The 21,989-nt window shown below is 40.0% G+C and overlaps 1 protein-coding gene across 3 annotated transcripts in view; it reads left to right on the top strand.

The window, feature by feature from the left end:
* Positions 1-18,027, top strand: part of LOC124776497 (cryptochrome-1) — a 73,649-nt gene extending 55,622 nt beyond the window's left edge. The window contains exons 10-11 of one of the 3 annotated variants that reach the window (XR_007015629.1): positions 15,723-17,355; positions 17,497-18,027. Coding sequence is in view for 1 of the 3 variants with exons in the window: in XM_047251515.1 (XP_047107471.1) it covers positions 15,723-15,790 (68 nt within the window). In the remaining 2 variants the exon portion in view is untranslated. Of the gene's footprint in view, positions 1-15,722 lie in introns of all 3 variants that reach the window. The other 2 variants (XR_007015630.1, XM_047251515.1) reach the window with 2 other exon arrangements.
* Positions 18,028-21,989: the final 3,962 nt, after the last annotated feature.

Raw genomic sequence — 21,989 nt, 5'->3', positions numbered from 1 at the left:
ACCGGACTATCAGTTTAATAAGTCACAGCTGCAAAATACTAACACGAATTATTTACAGACGAATGGAAAAGCTGGTAGAAGCCGACCTCAGGGAAGATCAGTTTGGATTCCGTAGAAATGTTGGAACATGTGAGGCAATACTGACCTTACGACTTATCTTAGAAGAAAGATTAAGGAAAGGCAAACCTACGTCTCTAGCATTTGTAGACGTAGCGAAAGCTTTTGACAATGTTGACTGGAATACACTCTTTCAAATTCTAAAGGTGGCAGGGGTAAAATACAGGGAGCGACAGGCTATTTATAATTTGTACAGAAACCAGATGGCAGTTATAAGAGTTGAGGGGCATGAAAGGGAAGCAGTAGTTGGGAAGGGAGTGAGATAGGGTTATAGCCTCTCCCCGATGTTATTCAATCTGTATATTGAGCAAGCAGTAAAGGAAGCAAAAGAAAAATTTGGAGTAGGTATTAAAATCCAGGGAGAAGAAATAAATACTTTGAGGTTTACCGATGACATTGTAATTCTGTCAGAGACAGCAAAAGACTTGGAAGAGCAGTTGAACGGAATGGACAGTGTCTTGAAAGGAGGGTATAAGATGAACATAAACAAAAGCAAAACGAGGATAATGGAATGTAGTCGAATTAAGTTGGGTGATTAGGGAATTAGATTAGGAAATGAGACACTTAAAGTAGTAAAGGAGTTTTGCTATTTGGGGAGCAAAATAACTGATGATGGTCGAAGTAGAGAGGATATAAAATGTAGACTGGCAATGGCAAGGAAAGCGTTTCTGAAGAAGAGAAATTTGTTAACATCGAGTATAGATTTAAATGTTAGGAAGTCGTTCCTGAAAGTATTTGTATGGAGTGTAGTCATGTATGGAAGTGAAACATGGACAATAAATAGTTTGGACAAGAAGAGAATAGAAGCTTTTGAAATGTGGCGCTACAGAAGAATGTTGAAGATTAGGTGGGTAGATCACGTAACTAATGAGGAGGTATTGAATAGGAGTTTGTGGCACAACTTGACTAGAAGAAGGGATCAGTTGGTAGGACATGTCCTGAGGCATCGAGGGATCACAAATTTAGCATTGGAGGGCAGCGTGGAAGGTAAAAATCGTAGAGGGAAACCAAGAGATGGATTCACTAAGCAGATTCAGAAGGATGTTGGTTTCAGTAGGTACTGGGAGATGAAGGAGCTTGCACAGGATAGATTAGCATGGAGAGGTGCATCAAACCAGTCTCAGGACTGAAGACCACAACAACAACAACAACAACATACCTGGCTCTCCAGACTTACACATCCAGTTGCTAACCGTTGATTTGTGACTGTCACTTCCTGCTGATTCAGTATATCAACCATCTTCACATAGCAGTAAAAATGATCTGTTATTGTTTATACAAATTGGTTTTCTGGTTGCTTATGACTGAACAGTCCTAATACATCAATCCCAAGCATTTCAAATGGTTTTGATGGTTCCGGTAGCCTCTACAGTGGCACTCACTGACAATTCAAGTCAGCTCACTGTATGCATTTCCTTACATATTGATCTACATCCATTTTTCTTCTTCTCGACCAGTATCTCTCAGCCACGTTCCTTTGTTGCTCTGCACGCTCCATGACCAGATAACACATGATCATGTGCTTTCTTCAAAATATTCTCCTCAGATTCACTTAAACCTGTGACCCTATCCTTGTTTCCTTACACAAAAGTCCATCATATGTGCTAAACCGTGATTGCATCCTGTATTGTTTAGTCACTGTCAGTGACTGCCTGCCACTCTGCAAGACCACAACCCAGAATTTTCAACACTGCTGGCTTCCTGCTTAACATGTCTGCATTCCCATGCCTCTTCCCTGGCCCGTATAGTACTTTTTACTCAAATTCACAAAGTCTCAGGGCCCATCTTGTCAGCCTTTTAGATTGAGGTCTACAGTCCCAGTAACCACTTCAAAGCAGCAAGGTCAGTCACTACTCAAATTTTTCCCTGTTAACATTAACATAACACTAAAATATGTGACACCATAAATGTGCCTCAAGATTTCTTTCTCTGTCATTGAATAGTTCTCCACTACATTCAGTCGTCTCGACACACAGGCTACAGGGTGCTCTTCACCATTAATTTCTTGGCTTAAAATACATCCCAAATTATGATTAGATGAGTCACACAGAAGGATGAACTACTTCTGAAAGTCTGGAAATACTATAACTGGGCTGGATGTCAAGACACTCTCTTGTCCATATGAATTTCACATCTTTCCTTGGCAACTGCAGGAGTGGTCATGCTATGCCAGCAAGCCCTTTCATGACTTTTCTGTAGTAATTTGAGATCCCCCAAAAATATTGTAGTTATTTAATCTTTGTGCTGGATGGCAGATGTGAAGTCCTCAATATCTTAAACACTTCCTTCGGACATTGTTTGTGCTGCTCCATGTCTTCTGAGAAAGCAGTGATATTGTTTGAGTAAAGTAGACACTGACACAGTTTCAAACCTCTCAACACACGCTCTAATAACTTCTGAAATTTTGCAGCTGTAGTTTTCAATCCAAACAGCCTTCTCTTGAACTGATAGTAGTCCCATGGTACTGAAAATGCTGTTGTTGGACAGTCTTTGGGTCAGCCTCCAGTTTAGGGTAATCACATTTTCAACGGTCCCAGTAATGAAACTTCCTGGCAGATTAAAACTGTGTGCCAGACCGAGACTCGAACTCAGGACCTTTGCCTTTCGCAGGCAAGTGCTATACCATCTGAGCTACCGAAGCACGACTCACGCCCGGTACTCACAGCTTTACTTCTGCCAGTATCTCGTCTCCTACCTTCCAAACTTTACAGAAGCTCAGCTGCGAAACTTGCAGAACTAGCACTCCTGAAAGAAAGGATACTGCGGAGATCCGCAATATCCTTTCTTTCAGGAGTGCTAGTTCTGCAAGTTTCGCAGTCTCCCATCCTTCATCAAAGACACCAACCACTTCCTTGAACGCCTGGAATCCTTACCCAATCTGTTACACCCGGAAACCATCCTTGTAACCATTGATCCCACGTCCTTATACACAAATATTCCGCACGTCCAGGGCCTCGCTGCGATGGAGCATTTCCTTTCACGCCGATCACCTGCCACCCTACCTAAAACCTCTTTCCTCATTACCTTAGCCAGCTTCATCCTGACCCACAACTTCTTCACTTTTGAAGGCCAGACATACCAACAATTAAAGGGAACAGCCATGGGTACCAGGATGGCCCCCTCGTACGCCAACCTATTCATGGGTCGCTTAGAGGAAGCCTTCTTGGTTACCCAAGTCTGCCAACCCAAAGTTTGGTACAGATTTATTGATGACATCTTCATGATCTGGACTCACAGTGAAGAAGAACTCCAGAATTTCCTCTCCAACCTCAACTCCTTTGGTTCCATCAGATTCACCTGGTCCTACTCCAAATCCCATGCCACTTTCCTTGACGTTGACCTCCATCTGTCCAATGGCCAACTTCACACGTCCGTCCACATCAAACCCACCAACAAGCAACAGTACCTCCATTATGACAGCTGCCACCCATTCCACATCAAACGGTCCCTTCCCTACAGCCTAGGTCTTCGTGGCAAACAAATCTGCTCCAGTCCGGAATCCCTGAATCATTACACCAACAACCTGAAAACAGCTTTCGCATCCCGCAACTACCCTCCTGACCTGGTACAGAAGCAAATAACCAGAGCCACTTCCTCGTCCCCTCAAACCCAGAATCCCCCACAGAAGAATCACAAAAGTGCCCCACTTGTGACAGGATACTTTCCGGGACTGGACCAGACTCTGAATGTGGCTCTCCAGCAGGGATACGACTTCCTCAAATCCTGCCCTGAAATGAGATCCATCCTTCATGAAATCCTCCCCACTCCGCCAAGAGTGTCTTTCCGCCGTCCACCTAACCTTCGTAACCTGTTAGTTCATCCCTATGAAATCCCCAAACCACCTTCCCTACCCTCTGGCTCCTTTCCTTGTAACCGCCCCCGATGCAAAACCTGTCCCATGCACCCTCCCACCACCACCTACTCCAGTCCTGTAACCCGGAAGGTGTACACGATCAAAGGCAGAGCCACGTGTGAAAGCACCCACGTGATTTACCAACTGACCTGCCTACACTGTGATGCATTCTATGTGGGAATGACCAGCAACAAACTGTCCATTCGCATGAATGGACACAGGCAGACAGTGTTTGTTGGTAATGAGGATCACCCTGTGGCTAAACATGCCTTGGTGCACAGCCAGCACATCTTGGCACAGTGTTACACCGTCCGGGTTATCTGGATACTTCCCACCAACACCAACCTATCCGAACTCCGGAGATGGGAACTTGCCCTTCAGTATATCCTCTCTTCTCGTCATCCGCCAGGCCTCAATCTCCGCTAATTTCAAGTTGCCGCCACTCATACCTCACCTGTCTTTCAACAACTTCTTTGCCTCTACACTTCTGCCTCGACTGACATCTCTGCCCAAACTCTTTGTCTTTAAATATGTCTGCTTGTGTCTGTATGTGTGGATGGATATGTGCGTGTGTGCGAGTGTATACCTGTCCTTTTTTCCCCTTAAGGTAAGTCTTTCCGCTCCCGGGATTGGAATGACTCCTTACCCTCTCCCTTAAAACCCACTTCCTTTCGTCTTCCCCTCTCCTTCCCTCTTTCCTGATGAGGCAACAGTTTGTTGCGAAAGCTTGAATTTTGTGTGTATGTTTGTGTTTGTTTGTGTGTCTATCGACCTGCCAGCGCTTTCGTTCGGTAAGTCACCTCATCTTTGTTTTTTTTTTATATATATATATATATATATATATATATAATGGAAGGAAACATTCCACGTGGGAAAAATTATATATAAATACAAAGATGAGGTGACTTACCGAACAAAAACGCTGGCAGGTCGATAGACCTGCCAGCGTTTTTGTTCGGTAAGTCACCTCATCTTTGTATATATATATATATATATATATATATATATATATATATATATATATAAATGGATATGTGTGTGTGTGCGAGTGTATACCTGTCCTTTTTTCCCCCTAAGGTAAGTCTTTCCGCTCCCGGGATTGGAATTACTCCTTACCCTCTCCCTTAAAACCCATATCCTTTTGTCTTTCCTTCTCCTTCCCTCTTTCCTGACGAGGCAACCATTGGTTGCGAAAGCTAGAATTTTGTGTGTATGTTTGTGTTTGTTTGTGTGTCTATCGACCTGCCAGCGCTTTTGTCTGGTAAGTTTCATCATCTTTCTTTTTATATATATATATATATATATATATATATATATATATATATATATATATATATATATATATATATATATATACACACACACACACACCTTTCTTGCATGCATATAATACTTACCTTAATAAAATAACTTGCTGGATAAAGTTCATTGTTCTTTTCCAGAGGCTCTGCAACACTTAACATACCCACAGCAACATCTTGGTGCCAACTGATATTCATGCGAATCAAGCCGTAGGGCAGTTGTACATGGTTCAACTGGTTTGTTCCATACAATAGATGTCCCTCACTACAGTTCTACACTGTCAACAGCTTCCTCTAGCTGGGATGTCATTCTGCTAAATACTGTTCTACATTGCCTGCTGTAGCCCTCACACACATGCGGTACTACCTCCACACTGCATAAATCAAACAGCCCACATACAAAAATTTGTCTCCACTGAACCTAACTGTCTCACATTATTATCCCTGGCCTCACGTCAAGTATAGCATGGTGGGTTCCATTGACTTCAGTCCACTATGTCTCTGCTGGTAACCGACACATGCACCCCTGTGCCCAACAAAAACTTGCACTCTTTGCCTCTTACAACATCCATTACTGCACACCACACCTCTGCATATGTATTCATTGCATCTGATTTTAACAGGAATACCTATGGGTGAACTTTGGATTCGCCCTTGTGTTTAACGGCTGCTTGCCACTTCCTCGTTCACCACTACATCCATTACCAAAATTCTACTGCGGTAACCCTCCAGTTCCTCTATTTCCATGTGTTTGGCAACACTGCCTCTGTAAAAACCTCTTTCGTCCGCACCTGTAACACACAATGTTTGCTCAAAATACTCCACGTCTATCTCTTCTCCCTGCTGACAGGTCTATTTCTTTGCATTATCACCAACCTAATATCAGAATACAGATCCTTTGGTACACCTGTATGCACCCTTCTTGACATGTCTAATGGCAGTCCTCTCAGAAAAGTGCCCTGTGCTCAGCTCTCAGTCACTTGTTGTTCGAGCTGTTAGTGGTATCAGGCAGTAGCAAGTCCATTATATACAGCTGATAGCATTGAATTTTGGGAGCCAGGAAGTGATGACCCATGGAAGGTGCATCATTATACACTGGATGCATTTGGCCCTGTTTGGTTGCCAAACGCTTGTCATAACTGAATATGTTTGCCTTAGGTGTTGCTTGCTGGTGGCTTCTGGATAGTAAGTGTCCATCTTAGAGTGTGGAAACATTGATGGTGATCTGTAGTCTGACATTCTACATCTACATATATACTCTGCAAGCCACCAAGCGGTGTGTGAGGAGGGCACTATTCATGCCAAAGTCATATTCCCTCCCCTCTGTTCCACTCGCAGATCGCGCAAAGGAAAAACAGCTTTCTGGATGCCTCAGTACGAGCTCTAATTTCCCCTATCTTTGAATGGTGATCATTGCACAATATGAAAGTAGGTGGTAATAGTATATGCTCTACATCATTGGTGAAGATTGGATTTTGGAATTTAGCGAGCAGCCCCTTACGTTTAGCGCATCGTCTGCTTGCAAGTGTGTCCCACTTCAAACTTTCTATGAGATTTGTAATGCTCTCATGATGGCTAAATGTACCAGTCACGAATCTTGCCACTCTTCTTTGCACTTTCTCAATCTCTTGAACCAGACCCAACTGGTAAGGGCTCCACAAAGATGAACAGTACTCTAAGACTGTACGAACTAAAGTATTGTAAGCAATTTTCTTTGTTGAAGGACTGCATTACTTCAGGATTGTACCAATAAAACACAGTCTAGAGTTCGCCTTACCTGTTAGAGTTTGCCTTACCCGTTACTTGTATAATCTGATTGTTCCATTTGAGATCATTTCGAATAGTCACACCCAGATACTTGATGGATGTTACCGCTTCCAAAGACTGGGCATTTATTTTGTACTCGTACATTAATGGGGATTTTTGCATTATTATACGCAGTAGGTTACACTTACTAATGTTGAGAGATAATTGCCAGTCATTACACCACACATTTATTTTCTGCAAATCCTCATTGATTTGTTCACAACTTTCGTGTGATACAACTTTCCTGTAGACTACAGCATCAGCAGTAAACAGTCTAATGCAACTGTCAATTCCATCAACCAGATCATTTATGTAAATAGTAAAAAGCAGCACATCTATTACGCTGCCCTGGGGCATACCTGCTGTTAAGCTTTTTTCTGTTGAAGTCTCTCCATTCAGGACAATATACAGCTCTCTGTCTGTTAGAAAACTTTCTATCCAGCCGCATATGTCATCGGATAGACTATAAGTGCACACTTTTGGAGCAAGTTACAGTGCAGAACTGAGTCAAACACCTTTCGAAAGTTGAGGAATATGGCACCAACCTGGTAGCGGGTATCTAGAGCCTGTTGTATATCATGCAAAAAGAGGGCCAGCTGTGTCTCACATGACCGCTGTTTCCTAAAACCATGCTGGTTTCTGCAGATGAGCTTCTCAGTTTCTGCAGATGAGCTTCTCAAGAGTCTAGAAAGGTCATTATGTCTGAACACAAAATATGTTCCATGATTCTACAACAAATTGATGTCAGTGAAATTGGCCAATAATTATGTGTGTCTGATTTTCTACCTTTTTTATAGATTGCTATGACCTGGGTCTTCTTTACATGAGTCTTTCATTCGCAGTCAAGAACATTTGAGTAATGTGAGGCAATTCACTTTCCTATATTGCCCACAACGTATTGTCCGGCATCCACTGGATCCACTATGTTCTGTAGATGGTACAGGGCTGTGAAGACATTCCTCCTCCTCCTCCTCCTCCTCACCCCCCCCCCCCCCCCCCACCCCCCACCCCGCCACCCCCTCCGCACCCACTTAAACTGTTATGAATAAATTGCCTGATGAACTAGTTGGACATGATCTGAGGAAGGTAAGACAGGACTGTGATCTGCTTAATCCATGTTTTCTTGTACATGAGTGAGAGGAAAATTGTAATCATTTCCATTTGTAGCTTCATTTGTATATAGTGTTCCATATTGTTCATTGCACTCCACAAATCACGAGAAACACAATCAGTACTTGCACAAAGAAATCTGATGCAAGTCCAGGAACACCTGTTTGTATTGGTCTCTTTTGCTCATCTCCATAAAGAAATCCACACAATCCGAGGAAGGTATGACAGAACAGTGATCTGTGTGATCTAAGTGCTCTTAAACACGAGTGAGAGAAGAATCGTGCCCATTCACAGCTTCATTTATATATAGTGTTCGTTTTGTTCATTGCACCCAACAAACCACAAGAAACACAATCAGTACAAGTGAAAAGTCCCAATAACCTTTGTTGGGTATCAGTGTTCATTACTTGGTTGTCAGGTAATGCTGCACATTTCCTGAGTCCATAAAAATTGTGCGGTCGTCACAGGTCGCCAGTGTGGTGAGCAAGTGGAATAAGATGCACATACTGATATGTAACCACTTTATTAGACAGGAATGATAGTGCAACATAAAACTCATGTGTTAACACAGACAGTCCAAAATGAACTAGACAAAGACCAAGAATAAAACAAAAGACATTACACACATACAATGTTCTTAAGGCTTGAATTTGCTTGCTCATATTGACCTCAGCAGGTCCAAGTTAGCGCAAGTTCTTTTGTAGATCAAATACAGGCCATACAGGCAATGCTACTAGCTACAACTGTTTTAATCCCAGACGAGACCAAACAATTACACTTACACTGTAGGTTTAATTAACTGATAAATATTGTGAAATTGATCACCAGTTGAGACCAATAATTTATTACTACCTAACCCTAAGATGGGGAGTACACAAACTTAAACCTGCATATGGATTGTCCACAAATTAGGGGTTCGGTCATAAACTTTTGCTTTAAACCCCTAAAGTAGTACTGATTATTCATATGATGTGCCTAGCAGACACTCAATGGATAGTTTACAAAAGCACACAAATAAATAAATAGATTATTAAATAAAGGGATTAAAAAAGGTTAATGATGTAGCCTAACCACAGGATTAAAACTGAATATAATTTTGTTCAGATCAAACACAAGTTACTTCGAATGGTGGGTTTACACAGGATAACCTTTAAACACAGTGAAGCAATAAGAGATGAAATAACTAACCTAGCATTCACAGGCATTGATGAATGTAAGCCAAAGCTTACAATTAGTTCAACTAAATAACTCAAACTGAATAAAATTCCTGAACTTCAATAAGTTCATTCAAGACTATGAACAATAACCAATTCACCATAGCAAACTTCAGTCACTGATACCTCTACTAGTCCCCACTTTTCAATTACTTTCTTAAACAAACACGGCTCACTGGCTGCTCAGATCTTATCAGTGGCCTTGCACAGCCAGACACAAACATCAAAAGACCATGAATTATGCCTTGCTTGCCTAATTAAAATTTATTTCACATGATGTACGACTACAGTCATGTAAGCATCATGCTCTAGGCCACCATTCTCATAAGTTCATATTTTAAATCTTTACATATTTCAGACACATGAGGGGTGTTCAGAAGAAAAGGTATGAAACAACACTGTGGATATAATTGAAGTCTTTCCACAGAAATAAGCTTAGGCACAACTATCTTACTGTTTCTCGAGCCTAAAGATTCCTTTGGCTGTGACAGGAGCCAGTTCTCCACTGTGGCCTTCAGTTCGTCATCTGAGTTGAAGCATTTAGCTTTGAGATGTCTTTTTAGTAGACCAAACACATGGTATTTACAGAGTAGCATGTTCGGGCTATAGAGCAGATGCTCAAGCTGCTCCCACTTGAACTTGGCCTTTACCCTTTGTGGGATGTTGGAGACATGTGGACGTGCATTATTGTGGAGCAGAGTCACTACCTCTGCGAGCAGCCCAGACCGTTCGCTCTTGATGGACTTGCATAGGCTACTGAGTGTACATGTCATTGTTAATGGTTTTTCCCTGTGCTCAAGGAATTCGATGAGTATCGTACCTCGGGCATCAAAAATGATGGTGAGCATCACTTTGCCTGCTGAGGGCAATTTTTTTGAATCTTTTTGAAGGAGGTGATGAGACTATATCCATGTCCCTAGATGCCTCACTACGTTATCCCAAAGAAGCATAAGCAAATTTCAAATACCTTTTCATCTGAACACTACTCATATATAGCCTACCTTCTTTAGACAATTTGCAGACAGTTATTACTTTGTTACACATTAAACATTGCGGAATAATCAGCTGTGATATATATTTATAAACTGCAAAACAGAATGACAAGAGCTAGTCAAACACACAACTTTATTCAGCTTGCAGCTGCCATACTCTTCTACTCAAATATCAATCTTACAAACGCTATATTATAAAAATTCGTATTTAACATGCATAAACAAACTTGAGTAATAGAACAAATCATTCATGCTAATGGTATCCTGTATCCGTGAAGAACTCTTTGTTACGGCACTATATTAACAACTTTTGAATAAATTACTTATAACAATTACAGTGAGGTGACAAAAGTCATGGGATAGTGATATGCACATATACAGTTGGCGGTGCTACTATGTACACAAGGTATTTCTACTCAGGTGATTCATGTGAAAAGATTTCCAACTTGATTATGGCCACACGATGAGAATTAACAGACTTTGAACTTGGAATGGTAGTTGGAGCTAATGCAGCATGGGACATTGGGAATTCAATATTCCCCAATCCACTGTGTCAAGAGTGTGAGGAAAATACCAAATTTCAGGCATTACCTCTCACCACGGCAACACAGTGACTGCAAGTCTTCACTTCACAACTGAAAGCAATGGTATTTGCATAGAGTTGTCAGAGCTAACAGACAAGCAACACTGCATGAAATAACTGCAAAAATCAATGTGGGACGTATGACGAACATATGTATTAGGACAGTGTGGCGAAATTTGGCATTAATGGGCTATGGCAGCAGACAACCAGCAAGAGTGCGTTTATTAGCAGCACATTATGACCTGCAATACCTCTCCTGGCTGATGACCATTTTGGTTGGACCCTACATGACTGGAATACTGTGGCCTCGTCAGGTGAGCCCCAATTTCAGTTGGTAAGATCTGATGGTAGGATTCGAGTCTGATTCAGACCCCATGAAACCATGGGCTCAAGCTGTCAACAAGGCACTGTGCAAGTTGGTGGTGGCTCCGTAGTGGTATGGGATGTATTTACATGGAATGGACAGGGTTCTCTGGTCCAACTGAACCGATCATTGACAGGAAATCATTAGTTTGGTTACTTGGAGACCATTTATAGCCATTCATGGACTTTGTTCCGAAAAAATGATGGAATTTTTATGAGTGACAATGCGCCATGTCACCATGCCAGAATTGTTCATGATTGGCGTGAAAAACATGCAAGCAAATGGTTTGGCCACCCATATTGCCCGATAAGAATCCCATCAAACACTTATGGGACATAATCAAGAAGTCAGCTCATGCACAAAATCCTGCACCAGCAACATTTTCACAATTATGGACAATTATAGAGGCAGACTTGTTGAATCCATGCCGTGTAGAGTTGTTGCACTATGCTGGGCAAAAGGAGGCCCGACACAATTTTAGGAGGTACCCTTGACTTTTGTCACCGCTGTGTATTGTGTGTTCGGTATTAAAATAGATATGGTTGTTTTGCAGCTGTCTTCCAAGACCTATCCAATGGTGTTTCGTGCACGCATTTAGTGTTTCTGAAGCATTTGTCTGTGTTGTTATAAACAATTTGGTAATCTAGTCACTTCATAGTAACTTACCAGCTACATGATGCTCCATGCTCCACCAAACCTGCCATTTTTTAAGACTTTATACAGTGGACATACCACTTGTAACATCACCCTATTAGGCCATTTGTATGGCGTGTAAACTTAATTAATTGCGAATGTTCTTAAATATTTCTGTCATGTACTCATTGAGCTTGTACTTCCATGACAGTTATTTTCCATGTGACCGATGTTCTGATGATGGGGCTATGTCCAAGACACATCTGTTGATTTTTCTGACCCAATAAAGCAATGATGTAAGAATGATGTGTTCACAGTGATAAATACCCACACTAAATTGCATTGATGCCATCCCTGCATAATAGTGTGCTGCTCTCCATATCCATATGCCAATGGTGCACCATTGATGCTATTGATGACAGTCCTGTGAGACATATCAAAGATGCATTCTGGGAGCCTAATTCCTTAACATAGTTGTTTCCTTTATAGAAAGGCATAAAAATCACACATACCAATATACGATGGAAGGAATAAAGTAATAACTCACCATATACTGTGAGGCATTGAGTGTCCAGATGACTACATTGTGTAACTCGACTGGGATGATGGATTTATCAGATAGTGTGCAAACAGAGGAAGGAAAGGATAGAGAGGAATTCATATACTGTGAGGCATTGAGTGTCCAGATGACTACATTGTGTAACTCGACTGGGATGATGGATTTATCAGATAGTGTGCGAACAGAGGAAGGAAAGGGTAGAGAGGAATTCAGAGAATGTTATCTGATGATTGAGAGGAACAGGCAATAAGTGCATGGAATAGGAGTGTGGTATTGGTTAGCTCATTTTGACTACAGGCAGGGGGTAATGCATGCAGTGCTTAATGGCATGGAGGAGGGGGGGGGAGGGGATTAAGAGTGCATAATGAGTGAAGTGGCGGGCAGAGGCAGGGGCTTGTGGAAGTTGAGATAAGGAATATTGTAAGTACAGTTTCCATCTGTATAGTTCAGATAAGCAACTGTAGGTGGAGGTGTGTGTGGGGGGGGGGGGGGGGGGGGGGGGGAATCCAGATGACACAGGTTATGAAACAGTCACAGCAGTTCCGCTTGTGTTGTGCTCAACAGTGAGTGGCTGGCCAATTCTGCTCATGGCCATAGTTTAGCAGTGGCCGTTCATCTTGGTTGACAGTCCCCTCTTCCGCATCATTGTGTGCCACTCACTAGTTCCCCTACTTTTACCTAAGTGAGCTCACTGGTGCCATTTTCCTATCCAGTATGCTTTCTAATTTTCCTGCACAGCTGTCGCCCACCCATTTCCCTTCCCAGCCTCTTTTCACCTGATGCTCACTCCTCCCAATGCAACCCCTCAGCTCAAATGATCTGTGGTGCTGATTAAATATACTCAGCCTGGACAATGTAACTGTGTGGTTGTATGTGTAATATGTATTGTTAGCTCTGAAGAAGGAGATAATCTGAAAGCTTAGTAATATTTCCTGTTTGTTGTATGTGACTGTTGGCCACTTAATGCCTCATCTAAACAGTAAATTGTTGCCTTTAGTCCTTCTATTATTTATATTCCACCAAGGACTTTATATTACCATGCACACTGTATCTAGTAAGTGATGGATATGCCAAGATCAAACTAGTGGCCAAGTTACATGCTAGTTGCCGGTCACAGATTAGTTTTTCCAGAAGTGGGGACTTTATTCCATTTCATTCAGTCTCTGACCTTTTTCAGTTGAATAGGAATCAAGGGAATTTCAAACAACTGGCCTTCATGGTCTCAGGGTACATTACTCCTGCAGCCCACACATATAGGTGAGGCATCTCACACTTTGGATTTTTTGTGTAATAAAGATGTTGATAATCTACTTTCTCTCTGATAAAAATTCTCAGTGGGCTCATAAAATAACAGCCAGAAGCTTTTCATAACTGTATTAACAGCTGTTACTATTTCTGCCATTGCTATCATTCTCCATAATTTAGTATAGTGTCAGCCAATTCTTCATTTGTATATAAAGTTAAAAAAACACTAATTAATAACAATTTGCCACTGTAAATATTTTGTAAGCAACAAGAATTGTTGAACTGGTGTGCTTGGGTATGCATATCATTAGCATTTTGATGCAACAGCACAACTTATATTCTGTATCCCATCTGAATGTTGGTTGTTTGTGAGACGATTTTTTGTGCCTTGTTTAAGAATAAGAAGCATCTACCAGTACATCTCGGAATTCGACAGCAGCAAGATTCCTGCTGAGATTATGGCCTATAGTTATATGATAATTGTTGTTTGTGTTGGTTGGGATCCCATCACTGCCATACAAATATGGAATCAGTTGGTTCAGGAGTTCCATAATCCACACCGTGGAGGATCTCAACAGCCCATGTGACTACTAACCAAAAGGACACACACATTTTTTGCTTGGCTGTGTAGGATCATACAGTCACATCACATGCCTCGAATCAGGAAATGGGTTTGTTTGCGGGAAGTAGTCACACAGATAGGGCGATGACATCTGGAGCACCACAGACTGTTGACTTGGTGGTTATTGTTATGGCTTCCCTTCACACTACAGCAGAGAGAGAAGTGCCAACAATAATATGCCCAACAACCCTTGACTCACGAACAGCACTGAATCATCTTTTGAAACAAGTACTAGTTGTGCACACATCATCATGATGGATGTATCTGAGTAGAATGAACATTGCCAGGGTACATTTGTCATTGTTATGTTGTTGAGGGTCCAGCATGTGACATGATGATATGTTGTGCTATTGTGTGCTGTTGTGCTATTGTGTGCACAACATGATCACCTCTGATTTGCCTACACTGTAATTTGGACACCAAACATTACATATTTTATGGTAACGCTGCCTTACCTTCGAGGTTTCAGTGAAGTTGCACATGGTGTCGTAACCTACCTCGAGACTGAGGGTGTTTGATTGCTGCTCTGACCAGCAGGTTCTCCAAATCTCTCAGCCATTGAAGTCACCTGCTCATGAGTTGCCAAGAGACTAGCATGGCACCTACCTTCCAAACTTTACAGAAGCTCTCCTGCTGAAGTTTGGAAGGTAGGAGACGAGGTACTGGCAGAAGTAAAGCTGTGGGTACCGGGCGTGAGTCGTGCTTCGGCAGCTCAGTTGGTAGAGCACTTGCCCGCGAAAGGCAAAGGTCCCGAGTTCGAGTCTCGGTCGGGCACACAGTTTTAATCTGCCAGGAAGTTTCATATCAGCGCACACTCCGCTGCAGAGTGAAAATCTCATTCTGGAAACATCCCCCAGGCTGTGGCTAAGCCATGTCTCCGCAATATCCTTTCTTTCAGGAGTGCTAGTTCTGCAAGTTTCGCAGGAGAGCTTCTGTAAAGTTTGGAAGGTAGGAGACGAGGTACTGGCAGAAGTAAAGCTGTGGGTACCGGGCGTGAGTCGTGCTTCGGTAGCTCAGTTGGTAGAGCACTTGCCCGCGAAAGGCAAAGGTCCCGAGTTCGAGTCTCGGTCGGGCACACAGTTTTAATCTGCCAGGAAGTTTCATATCAGCGCACACTCCGCTGCAGAGTGAAAATCTCATTCTAGTAAAATTTGTTGTTTGCTGTTCTACCTGGTATTGAAATTTTATTGGTTGGCAGTAGAAAGCATTTTCTCCTGGCTTTCATTTTGAATATTTTTTTTTAATTTTTTCATCTCTTTATCTTCATAAAATAAAACAGAGCATGCCATAACACTTAATTCCCCAATTTCTTTACCTTTTCAGGTGGGAAAAGTAAGCAAGAGGACAAAATATCAAACACAGTCAAGAATAAGAAGATGAAGATTACATAGCGAGTGGATTTTAATCATTTGTTCAAATGCTGTATCAGGTTCATAATTTTGTAATTTTGTACTGTGAAATGTCAGGATTCAGAGAGAAGCACTTCAAAATTTCATTTAAGACATTCTGATTCCTGCATGCTTATGATTTGAAGGGGTCGGTGGAAGAAAGTGCTAACCCATAAGAGCATAGTTTTGAGCTATTGCATCTTATATGTTTGGTTGAATCTACAAATTGTGTGTCACAATGGATTTAACTGTAACTTTTTCTACAGATGGTTACAGTATTTGTTTAGCTACACAATATGATCTATGCGTAAAAAATTTTTGGTCAGTCCCAGAAAACTTCTTATTTGTAACATTGTCCCTACTTTTGTGGTTGAATGCTCATCATCAAAAGTACTTGCAAAACTTCTTTATTATAATACATCGGAGAATAATATACGAAAGTTTCTAAACACAAGAAAGATTAAACAGTTACTGCAATAATGATGAAACATTCACAGTGTGACAACATCAGTTTTCATCCACAATTTAGTAACTAGATAAAATGTTTTGTTTTCTTTTGCATTAAAAAATTGAATACTAGGCAACTAAATCTTCAAACATACATAAATTACAATGCAGTATGTATAACACACTCACAAAGAAACAACATATTTTAGTTAACTGCAGTCACAACATTAATAAAGTGGCTCCGGATCTCCAGTTTCTTCATTATTCACGCGAGGGCTTTCAAAATAGTTATGGTGTGTAGGTGGTGCACATGCAAGTAACTGACTTATATCATTCAATTTTTTTTTAATTCATATGCCGTGCGCCACTGTTAATTCCTGGCCTGCTTTAAGATGTTGAAAATTGTCTCCATCCCTCTTTTTTGTTATGAAACATTTAAAAAGTTGGCAACAATATTTTGAAAAAGATAGTTGCTACTCACCATTTAGTGGAGATACCGGGTCACAGATAGGCTCAACATAAAGATTGTCAGAAAGTGAGCTTTTGGCCAACAAGCCCTTTGTCGAAAACGCACACCACTCGCACATACATAGCGAAAGTTTGTGGCTGCTAAGGCCAGACTTTGGTCATGTGTGAGTGAGTGTTTTGTCTACTTTCAACGAAGGCCTTGCTGGCCAAAAGCTCATTTTGTGACAGTCTTTTTGTGGTGCCTGCCTACCTGTGACTCAGTATCTCCGCTATATGGTAAGTAGCAAATATCCTTTTCACAATATTGTTACATTCCATCCTGGATTTTCTATAGTTTGATTTAAAAAGTTTGCATTTACTTGGTGTCTGATCTTCATTACTGTCGGGCTTTTGTGATCCAATTAAGACCAATATTATTTTTGAAGTTGATATTTTGACCCTCATCATATTTTTGTTTGCTGTGTTAAGCTATGTTTTCAGTGTGTAGGAATTAAAAGTCCTCACTGGTTAACTGTGTAATTATAAAGTGTTTTAACACCCACATTTTGAAATGAGTTTTCTTCACTGCCCAGTTGTGGAAAAGTATGACTGTTTCCTTGGATATTTCTCAACTTTTTTGGCATCTCGATCAGATGAAAGAAAATAGTGACCAGGTAATAGAAAGTAATGTTCAGTTTCTGCAAAGACATATGTTAAGATAAATTAGTTTACAAGGGAACCATGTTGTAATTTTTATTTTGGACATCACAGTTACCACCTGCATACTGAATCTTCATATTATGGACCTATTTCAGTAAATAGCTGTCTACCTCATTGCTGCCTCTAGCACCAACACTGTTGTCCCACATAAATGTAATGTTGACATCTGTGGTGCTGTCATGAATTCTCACATTACATGCCCAAATTTTGCACAAATAAAAAGCAGGACCAGATGGAAGTTTTGGCGGGATAGCATCTGCTGGAGATCAATAGAAATTGTGAGTATGTTTCCTGGCTTATCTTTTGCTTTGGCATTCAATTCTTGAAATTTCTCCCTAAAACCTTCAGGTCTCCTCAGGTACCGCTGTTTTTCTTTAAGGACTTCTTTCTTTTCATCTTCAGGGTTCATCAGGTTGGTGAGTATAACATGCAGTTTGTCACAACTCTTGAAAGTATCTGACTTTGGTAGTTGAAATCCATTATTATACAATTGCCAAAATATCTGCGTGTACTTGTCTCACTGACAGATTGAATGTTTCTTTCGTCACAGTACTTTACAAAGTAACCATGATATAATGCTGTTATATTCAAGTCACTATTAAAATACACTTTATTTGGGCTTTTGATTGATTGATTGATTTCTTTATTAATCCATGTAACAATTTACATTGTGTGGATTTCGTCAGCAAAATCATATACAATACAATATACCTACAATTATACACATAAAATTAGTATTTACACACATTTTTGAGGTATCTTAAATTAGTTTTATATCCTTGTGTAATTTGTAATTTTCTTATAGTACTGTACAATTTTTGATTACATATCATAATTATTTCCTCATGTATTACAATGCAGGCTACTTTAATTACACTACATGTTTTAATTCAGATAGTCCGTTACTGCGTAATAACTTTTATTTTGTAAAAAAAATTTTAGTTTTGTTTTGAACTGTCCGATTGTGTCAATATCTTTTATTTTTTGGGGTAATTTATTATATAATTTAACAGCATTGTAGAACAAGCTCTGCTGAGTTTTAACTTTATTTTTCCTCTCTAGATGCAGATTGAATTGGTTTCTAGTTTCATAGCTGTGTACTAATGAATTTTTCATATAGCAGTCAATATTTTTTTTTACATACATAACACTTTGAAAAATGTATTCACAGGGGACAGTTAGGATTTCCAGCTTTTGGAAATGTTCAAGGCAGTGAGCCCTACTGCCACTCTTGGTTATTATACGAATTGCTCTTTTTTGTAATTTGAAAACTATTTGAATATTTTTACTGTTGACTCCCCAAAATATTATTCCATAGGTAATAACAGAGTGGATATAAGAAAAATATACAGATCTGACACATGTAGTATCACAAACTGCAGTCAGAATTCTCAGAGCATAGCATGCTGTAGCGATTCTGTTACTAAGTATTTTAATGTGTTGTTCCCACTTTAACTGACTGTCAACATGCATACCAAGAAATTTTGTGTAGTCTACACATTCTATAGTTTCATTGTTTAACTTAAAGTTGTTAAAGTGTGGTTTTTTGCAGACATAGAAGTTAACAGCATTTGTTTTTTTAAGATTTAGTGTTAGTTTATTATTGGATGCCCACTCACGTACACTGTTTAGTGTTTGTTCGGCTTTTTCTTTTAGTGCATCTGGTGATTTGTCACTGATTAGAACATTTGAGTCGTCTGCAAACAATATTGTTTGTCCATGCTTGATGCTCTGTGGGAAGTCGTTTATGTAAATGAGGAATAGTACTGGGCCAAGGACACTACCCTGTGGGACACCTATATTTACATAATTTGGGTCTGAAGTATACTTTACAATATAGTTTGAGCAACTTGAAATATGTGAGATTTCAGTTATCTGTCTTCTATTTTTTAGATATGACTGGAACCACTTTTTCACAAGTCCCCTAATTCCAAGTTCATCTAACTTATTTAACAATATGTTGTGGTCTACTGTATCAAACGCTTTAGTTAGATCAAGAAATATACCTGTTGTGTAGTTCCCTTTATCTAATGCTTCTAGAATGTGTTTTGTGAGGTGTGCTGTTGCTGATTCTGTGCTTTTCCCTGATCGAAATCCAAACTGGTCAGCAGACAGTAAGTTGTACTTATTTAAATAATTGATTAGCCTATCTTTCATAATAGTTTCTAATATTTTTGCAAAGCATGATAGTAGAGAAATTGGCCTATAATTTTCAATTATTCCTGCATCACCTTTTTTGAAGAGAGGTAGTAATTTCGCATATCTTAAATAGTCTGGAAAGTAGCCCTGCTTGAAAGATTGATTTATAATATCAACTAAAGGTGGAAGTAGGCTCTTGATACAGTCCTTAATTATAAAAATGGGGACTTCATCCAGACCAGCTGACTTTTTGTTTTTCAGTTTGCTGACTGCGTTATAGACTTCTTCCTGTGTTGTAGGGAATAACACCATTGAGTGTGATACACCATTATTTGGCTTTTTGACCTGAGGGGCTGTTAGAAAATTTTCCTGTAATTTTATTCCTATGCTACTAAAATAATCATTTATATAGTTTGCCAAATATATTGGGTCTTTTATTAGAGTCCCTTCCTCTTTGATTTTCAAGTTTGACAGATTCATTTTCCTGGTACCAGTTTCCTGCTTCACAATCTTCCATACTGCCTTATTTTTGTTTTCAGCAGAGTGCACTATTTTTGAGTTATGAGCTCTCTTTGCTGCAAACAATATTTTCCTATATGTTTTCCTATATCTTTTATAAAAGAGTGAGAAAGTGGGATTAGTTTGGCTGTGTTTAATGGAGCTCAGGTACTTTAGTGTTTCAGATGATTTTTTGATTCCTTTTGTGACCCACTTGCTTTTTCCTGCTGTTGGTAGTGGACATAATACTTTAGGAAATGTTTCTTCAAAATTTAATTTAAACAATGTCATGAAATTTTTGAATTTTTCATTTGCATCTACCTCTGAGTATACTAAGTCCCATGTTTGTCCTGCTATCTGTTTGGCAAACTCATGTCTATTTTTTCTTTGCCTAAATCTGTTAATACCTGATCAACAGCTGTCTTTGAGTATTTTGTTATTCTGGTTGCACTGTTAACCATTGGAACTAGATTGAAACTTTGAGCAAGACTTTGTAATGAGTCCCATGTAGAATCAGGATTCAGTTTATCCGCATTTAGGTCTCCACATATGAGAATGTGGTTCTTTGGAGTGGATATCTTGTCAAGAACATGATTAAGTTTGGAGAAAAAGATATTGAAGTCTCCACTAGGAGATCTGTATATACATAAGATAATCAAATTCCTACACCTGTATTGGTCCCTGATTTCAACTGCTGCCAGTTCAAAATGTTGCTCTTCACTGATTACACATAAATCACTTCTGGTCTTATACTGATAATTTTGTTTTACATAAATACAACACCCTCCACACTTCATAGAAGTCCTACAGTATGCACACGCTAAATTATAAGACTGCAAGACTAACTGATTAATTTCAGCCTCATTGCACCAATGCTCAGTGAGACAAACAACTGAGCACTCTGTAGACTCCAGCTCCACTTCTAGCTGTTGGGTCTTATTTGCTAGGGAACATATATTTTGGTGAACAACTGTTAAGTAATTTTTTCCACCGCTATTTGCATTCCCACTTTTTTTCGTTTTAATGTCGTTCTGTTTTGGTTCAACTGCTTCCTTATTACGATTACACTCACGTTTTTTGTTTGCATATGTTATTCTTGGATAGTCACCCCCTGCAGACCGTATTAGTTTCCCTTATTTTTTATAATTTTACATAAATCCAGGAGCATTTTACTGAAAGTCATTGCACCTAGTCTGTTTAGGTGCAGGCCATCCCTACCCAGACATTTGTCGTCGAGAAATTTATTTGGGTCAACAAATACAACACCAAGTTCGTCGCACTGTTCCCTAATGCCGGTGTTTATTTTGTTTGTATACGCGTTACTCACCGATCTTCTTTGTAGAATTCCGTTGATAACAATTCTGGAGCTTGTAAACAAACCTTTGGCTGACCGAATTACATATCGAATATCATTTATGATTTCTTCTTGTCTGCTGCTTCTAATAGAGTTTGTCCCTACGTGAATTATCACGCCTTTAAAATTTGTGTTGGAATCATTGTTGTTTTGGTTGGATTTTTCCGTGTTCCTAATGTTGTTGAAATGTTTCACAATCTGCTGTGGTCGGATTCCAGGGCGAACATCGACTTTACAGTTCGGAACCACTACATTTTTTAACATGGAATCACCGATAACAAAGAAATCACTTTTGTCGATCTGTTTTGCTGGATTTCTTTCACATTTATCTTTTTTCTTATACGTCACAGTTTTCCACTTATATTTGCTTACAGATTTACCGCACGAATCGTTTTCCGCCACTGTTTTCACTGGGATTTGCATATACGAGTTTACACAGGTTTGTTTACTTCCCAATAACGGAGTTTGCACGCGCGAGTTTATTGAATTTCCACATGTTTCGCTTTCTGCCACTGTTTTTGCGGGAATATGCACATTTAAGTTTTCAAGGTTTTGTTTTTTGCTCGCGAACGGAGTTCGCACAAAAGAGTCCTCACA

The sequence above is a fragment of the Schistocerca piceifrons genome, chromosome 2, assembly GCF_021461385.2.
Source record: "Schistocerca piceifrons isolate TAMUIC-IGC-003096 chromosome 2, iqSchPice1.1, whole genome shotgun sequence".
Lineage (NCBI taxonomy): Eukaryota > Metazoa > Arthropoda > Insecta > Orthoptera > Acrididae > Schistocerca > Schistocerca piceifrons.
Note: the sequence above shows the minus strand (reverse complement) of the source record. Positions and strands in the feature narration are given on the sequence as shown.